The sequence below is a fragment of the Nicotiana tabacum genome, chromosome 23 (assembly GCF_000715075.1).
Source record: "Nicotiana tabacum cultivar K326 chromosome 23, ASM71507v2, whole genome shotgun sequence".
Classification (NCBI taxonomy): Eukaryota; Viridiplantae; Streptophyta; class Magnoliopsida; order Solanales; family Solanaceae; genus Nicotiana; species Nicotiana tabacum.
Window position 1 is genome coordinate 113,687,573 of NC_134102.1, and position 7,457 is coordinate 113,695,029.

Consider the following 7,457-nt stretch of genomic DNA (forward strand, 5'->3'; position numbering starts at 1 on the left):
CTAGGATGAAATCTCAGACATTTAAAATTGCATCCAGTAATTTAATTTGAATTTTAGCCTTTTAGAAAGCTGGGAAAGGCCATCAAACAACGACATATAATTTAAGGATGAAATTATAGGAAAATTACCTTTGTCATAATAGCATAAGTGGAACCAGTCAACCAGTCCAAATCAAACTAATAATTTGCCCTTTGAGTAATTATTCCTAAAATTTAAAGGAAATTAAATCATGAATTTCTTGAACAAAAAGAAATCAATTGATACAGATCTTAAGACAAATAATTGTAAGATCAGGCCCTATACATTAACAATTTAAATTAGTTAAATCATCAGAGAATGTAAAGGGAATCATGAGAATCTTGATCCAAATGATCATTCCATTGATATATACCTTATGGATAAAAAATAAGAGAAGATAATCAGTTTGTGTGGTCACTGATCAGACAGTTGCGAAAGTTATACTTTGCATTTATTTGCAGAATTGTTGTATCACAAAGATAAAACCAAAGACTCGAAGAATGATAAATTTACCGGAGTATCTCCAAAACGACAACAATATTCACATTTTTGTTCGCAGTAAGACGTGAATTCCTATTTCTAATTATTCCTTAGAAGCAATGTCATCAAGGGACTATGAATAAGATTTCCATGCTTCTTCTGTTGTTGGTTATGCAGTCATGCAAGATATTGAGCAATTATATGATTTTATCAATTCTTCGTTCAATAAGAAAGAATATGCAGTGTGGAGATGAGACAAAGAAGCAGCAGGTGAAACGTAGCATAGAAAATAGGCCAGAAGTGAAGGGGATTGTTTTTGGATTCTTAGCTGTAATGCAACTCTTCATTACCCTCATCTGTTACGACTTTTCAGTACCCTCATCATTCAGACTATTCAACTGCTAACAACTTCATTAATTAATAATTTATTGGATTGAATTAAGAGAAGGGTAGAATAACCATTTAGTTTTTGATGGTTATCTTGGTAATTTAACTTTGACTTGAGGACCTTCCCACTTTTAGTATAATCTGATTAACCTATCGCCAATTGCTTCACAATTAATTCAAATGACCCACTTAATAGGATCTTGAGTTCTTAGTTGATGGTAAAACAAGCAGTTAGCCAAGAAACAAAAATGTTGAAACCCGGCCCCAAGAATCTATTTCTTGAGAGCTTAGCTTCTACTTCCACTCAACTCAGAATTAAAAAGAACATTGAAGCTTATACTGGCTTGAAATTGGTTTCAATCATGAAAAGGGTTTTACTTTCTCCAAATATACTCTCAAACTTTTCATGCTATCCTTCATCAACCGTAGGTCAACTCAGTAGTGGAAGAAGAAAAATACTAAGTATCTAGTAATTTTCACACGTATTCGAGTCGTAGAAGCAATCACTAATGCTTGCATTAGGGTACATCATACCCCTTGTGGTGCTTGCGGTCCTTCCCTGGACCCTGCGTGCAGGATGCTTTATCCACTGGGCTACCTACTTTTTATGTAATAATAATTCATAATTCGACTTTGATGAATACCCTCTAATATCATCAACAGCCATCCTAATTACTCATGGCTTCTCATGGGATCCACAGCATTTTGAAACTCAATGGATTGTCAGCTTAGTAGCCACTTAAAATGGAGAAGCAAGAAACAGCACAAAATATTTTCAACTTAGAGAATTTCAGATGTTAGGTGGTATACCCCCCTTAATTGGTCTGGCTTTATGTTCTCGAAATTTAAGATTTGGCTTTACATTTATCCTGAAGAAAAGAAGCTAAAAGACTGGCATAGAACAGTTAAAAGACAACTTTTTTAGAATGAATGATCAGTACTTCTAACAAAAAATATAAACAAATCAATCCAAATAGCAGAGAAATACCAGCAAAAGATAATTGATAGCCTCAACTGGATTGTCCAAACTAAAGAACATGAGACACGATCAATTCTCTCGTTTCAAATTTTCAAACTAACTTTGTTCTTTAAGAATTATCCGCAAGACCTAAAGAGAACTCAAATTTTCTTGTACTCTTAAAAGTATTATCACCGAGCAGTAAGAACAGCAGAGTTCTGTACACCATCCTCAGCCTGCAAGCTCTCATAGTATTTGACCAATACTTCCCACCCCCCAGGACACATGAAACCATCTGGAGGATTCTCACCCGTTCTTGCATAAGTTCGCATCTGCAGAAGAGGTCATCAATTAAAAGTAAACATCATAGTCAGTGAAAAAACATGCCGAGAATGAAAAAACGTACTAAGCATAACATTCAAGCTGATGCACACTCTACCAACCAAATGAAGAATGTAGCATGCAAAATGGGAGGATAGGCAAAAATCTCAATTTTAATTATCATATGATAACATTTTATGCCTTAACTATCAGATAATCTTCCTTCTTTCCCTCAATAAAACTTCTGATACTCATCATTAGAGAACTGTTTTCATGGCCTTAAGCTTGTAATCTCAATATTGTGAACCAACAGTAATACAAACAGCTTTTTACCCGATGGAGAAAGCCCAAGCCCGAGTTTGTATTTTCACATGCAGATCAGATGCCATTTCACAAGTGTGACTCTTAAGAATATCAATATGTTAAAGCAGTTTAATAAGAAAGAACTAGATAATTAGTGTTGGGTTCTTCTTTTCCTGACATCTTTTTCTCTCTCAGTCGCAAAGAACTAGAAAAATATTGCCTAAACCAACTTCTAGGTAGAGCTTGTCGTTTACCCCATGGAAAATCCCAAACCCGACTTTGTATTTGCACATGCAGAACAGATATCATCTCACAATTTTAACTCACAAGAAAATTAAAATTCTGAAGGATTTTCATAACATTAACTAGCAAACTAGTGTCTAAACCAACTTCTATGTGAGTTTCATTGAAATACAAGAACCACCAAAATAACATGGCACCATAATCCCGTCCTCACCTTGGTACCAGAAATAAAGAGAAACTCTTTAGCACGTGAAGGGTCGAAAAATGCCATCTTCTTATCGACTGTGTCATATGCTGCCACCTGCAAAAGATAAACAGAAATTTGAAGTTTAAGAAGATACTCTGGGCCTTTACATTTATAGAAATCGAGATGAGTTCAGGAAAAGCTGAAGCTAATTACAATGACAAACAGTAGAGGAGAAAGATGCTTTGAACTTAAGACGAAACATCAATAGAATCTGTCTTGACTTCACCATGTGAATTGGGGCACTCGTATGCGGGTAATATATGAGCACTGCTAATACTAATTACTCCCTCCGTCCCAATTTATGTAACACACTTTCCTTTTAATCCCAAAAAGAATGTAACATTTTCATTTTTAGAAATATTTTAACTTTAAAATTCTCATTTTGCACTTCATGAGATGATTTATAGTCACACAAATGCTTAATACTTGTTTTAAACCACAAGTGTCAAAAGTCTTCTTTTCTTTCTTAAACTATGTTCCCAGACAAACGGTGCCACATAAATTGGGACAGAGGGAGTACCAGATATGCTAGCAGAATATACTCAAGTGATCTCTGAGAAAAACTATAAAGGTTAATGCAATAAGCGAGGTTGGCAACCTACCCTGAAGGGCAGAATGTTCAATTTCTCAAGACCAGGGGCCATGCTTAGAACTTTCTTTCCATGATCTGGATCATACAAGTCCCTCTTCTCTTGTGGGTGGCTCATACCAGCCGGATCGCGACCTACAATGTAGAAATTTGCACCCGCATTTATCCGTGCCTTTGCATGCCACTGTACTTCAGTAGGTCCAGCATAATGCATTGGTGAGGGAAATATGGCCACAATAGTAGTCTCGGGATCGAGAACTCCATCTTCTAGGACCTATATAGGTGCAATTCTCATTAAGTAACAGCACTTCAAACCCTAGAGGTCGAGCAGATAGATGAGAGATAAAGGAAATGGAGAAAGTTAACCTTGCTATGTTGTTCCATACGGACATCTAGTGGCACGTCATCAGCCTTAGTGAAACCACCTAAAGGATGGAGCAGAAGAATTGGATTCTTGTAACCCATTTCCAAAAGTCTCCTCCGTGTATCATTCATAAGCAAAGCATGGCCATTATGGACAGGATTTCTCAACTGAAAAGCAAATACTGCATCTGCCTCCCGTCGATCAAACTCATTTCGAAGTTGTTGGGGAGAGAGCCTGTAGTGATCAAGACCATCATTATATTTGATAGGCTTTATGACTTCCAGATCTCCACCAATGAGCCAATTTCCAGCAGGAGTAATTACCTCCTCAACATAAGGTAATCCTGGGGCTGTAGTTCCCCATGTTCTTGCAATTCTTTCTTCTTTGTTGTGCTTGTAGATCTCAATACTGCCGAAAAGAAAAGATATTTAATCATGAGAAGTTCTTCTCCGAACAGAAATAGATCATAACAACCAGGTAAAAAGTAGACATTCTCATTACAATTACGAATGAGTAGATACTTTTATAACTACATGTATGAAATATGAGTTTACTAGAAAAACTCACGGATCATTGGCATAAAATTGGAGGCAATTTCTTTACACTAGGCCACTCGGAGGGGGCGATGAGCTGCTAGAAAAGTTTCATTGTGTTTAAGCGATGGTACGCTAAGTTGAATACTGCAACAATTGCCGGTACAGATCCATTCCCACTCCCCAACAACAAGACCATATAACTTCACTGATAGAGAGTTAAATTATTGTGGAGTCTGTGTATTCATCGAACGGATTGGGAAGATCCCATAATATCGTAAACACATTTTCCTGCTTCTTTCCTGTCATTCATATTTTATCTCTTTTATAAAGAAGAGTTTCAACTATTATTCATGTGAATATGATTTCAAGTCTAGGTGCTCCTGAAGTCACTCAAGTACAATTGATTTTTAACCTTTCTTTTTTATATTGTCATTGCCATTTTGTTACAAAAACCTGGATAGAGGTGAAAACCATTATAAAGTAAGCCACTTGAAAGATAAAAGCATGGTTCAAATGGAAGACCATTTCGAGACTAGGTCAGTCAGATTGTTAGTGCTTTTTAAAACAACAAAACTAGACCAAAGATGTGAAACTTAATGATACAATTCTAATACAACTAGACTGTTGAAGACTCACGCTTTACTATAAAGAAGCAACCTAATTAGCTTGACATTTTAAGAATAGATATTCAATGTCTAGCACTCAAGGGTGTAGCTTAGCAGTCAATAAAGTTGGAGTGGACCATGAGAAACTACGATTCAGATCTCGTAGAGGTACAAAAAGTCGAGTGATTTCTTTTCATCTCTATTCATCTTTGTCTAAATCTTGGTGGATTGAGTTACTCAATCTGGTGATAAGCCAGCAACAGCAGGGACCTAGTGGATTAGTCAAAATGCACATAATATGACCCGAATGCTACAACAATAAAAAAAATTAGCTATTCATGCCTATCACAACTTGCTAGGACTTAATGAAAGAAGTTGTGTTTCTGTTTTGTGAAACTAAGTGTATGCAACACAAAACCTCATTGCAATGATAAAGTAACCCAAGACCTTTATATAACCCCTTTTGATACTCTTACACAACATACAGGGGCGGATCCAGCGTAGCGTGTCGGGTTCATCTTAATCCAGTACTTTTGTCTTTCGATGCGGAGCATAAATTTATGTGTAAAAATTATCTAAAATAAGAACAAATAGCATATATGAACCCATAACTTTAATAATATAATGAGTTCGAAATCATAGAATTCAAATCCTTGATCCGCCTCTGACAACATATGCAAACTAATTTTGCAACTCAACACCCTCCTCACATCAGCTTACATAAAGGTTGGTTCTAATACCATGTGAAAGAATTTGAACATTTAAAAGGATGAAGGCCAAGACTTCTATAAACACTTCTGGAAGCCCTTACACCACATATCTAAGCAATTGTATAACAAGACATGTTTTTATCAGGGCAGGAAAAGGCACATAAAGATGTCATCTTGCAGTAATTGAACTATAAAATCCAAACATGAAGTAGCAATTGTAGCATTATTATCTTTCCGCAGGGAAATTTTCAATCTTTAGCAAATGCAAAACAAACAGATATGTTAAGGCATAAAAAAAGAAGAAGGGAAAATAGAGATAGAACATCTCTTTAAACCCCCCTAAAAAAAAACAATCTCTTATCCACAAATGTATATAGAGTCCTCACCTTCTAAGAATGCCAACTAAATCATCATTTGGCCCAACTAAAGCAACATCACTGGAGGCACCAATCTTCTCTTTATCTTCATCATCAATTGCCAAAATAATAGGAAGTGACATATTGACAATAGACCCATCTTTCATTCTAAGTGAATTGAAATGTAAGCTCTGCAAATACTCATCCTCTCTCATAAACCCTTTAAGAGGACTAGCCCAACCTTCACTAATCACATGAACCCATTCAAGATCAATCTTTGTCAGCTTCACTTTTGCCATAGTTTCTGCCTCTGCAATTTTTGCAACCCTTTGATTCTCAGGCACCACAAGATCCACTAAAGAACCCCCATCTGGTTCAATCAAAGAACTCTTCACACTCATCCCACAAGACCCTCTTGAAGAAGTTAAAGAACTCATCTTTTTTCTGTGGGAAAACACAAGGTGAGATAATTTGTCAAAATGGTAAATGGGGTTGGCTTTAAATTTGGTGCAATTGTGACTAAAGGGGTTTTTCTTGCTAGTGTTATTACAATAGTGGAAAATGGTACTAGTAACGTGCAGTCTAATAGCTAGAGACATTTTGAAAATGGGGAGTTGTTGGGTTCTTGGGAAAATGGTGGTTGGCTCTTGTTGTTAGACGAAAATGCAAATGGTGTTAGAGATCCAAGAGAATTGCAGGGGTTGTGGTTGTGATTAAAGATTCAGTGGACATGATTTTTAGAGGGGGGAATGGGAATTGGAATATAGAGATGGTATGCACTTTGGACAATGCCTACGGACCACAATTTTGCTTTTAGCTTTGGTGCTGATAGACTGTAGTCCTTCAAAAAGCTCATTCTTTGCGTTATTCTTCTCTTTTTTTGTAATTCTTATTTTTTAAAATCTTAGGTGGATGTGGACTGATTGATGAAAGAGAGAGGTTGAAAACAGGACCTTGGTCACTTGCTGGAATAAAATAGTAGATGTTTCGTGTCATTTATTTTCTTTGAGTTATTGGTATCTAATTTAATTTTTGGAACATAAATACATCGGGACGTACATATTTAGGGGCACACTCCGACGTATGTTATAGGAAAAATGACATTGTGTCATCGCTCTCAAAATAATAGTCAAAAAAAATATATTTTTATATATATATATACATTTTATCGCCGTGCTTACATTTACAACATAATGTGAGGATGCAAATTGAAATGTCAGGGAATGTTGTTATTAGATTTAATTTATATTTTATTCCGATCTTTTCTGTCCTTATACTATTGTGTGGACTGACTTAGCTGAAGCCATGACCACTGCCGCCTTTTAAATTGAAAGAAGAAG

The 7,457-nt window shown here is 36.1% G+C and overlaps 1 protein-coding gene across 1 annotated transcript; it reads right to left on the minus strand.

The window, feature by feature from the left end:
• Positions 1 to 1,784: 1,784 nt before the first annotated feature.
• Positions 1,785 to 6,983, minus strand: LOC107764687 (ATP sulfurylase 2). Its single transcript, XM_016583291.2, has 5 exons — positions 6,148 to 6,983; positions 3,913 to 4,318; positions 3,560 to 3,820; positions 2,925 to 3,011; positions 1,785 to 2,175 (listed from the first exon to the last, which is right to left on the minus strand). The coding sequence occupies exons 1-5, from the start codon at positions 6,714 to 6,716 to the stop codon at positions 2,035 to 2,037; spliced, it is 1,464 nt and encodes a 487-aa protein (XP_016438777.1). The 5' UTR covers positions 6,717 to 6,983; the 3' UTR covers positions 1,785 to 2,034.
• Positions 6,984 to 7,457: the final 474 nt, after the last annotated feature.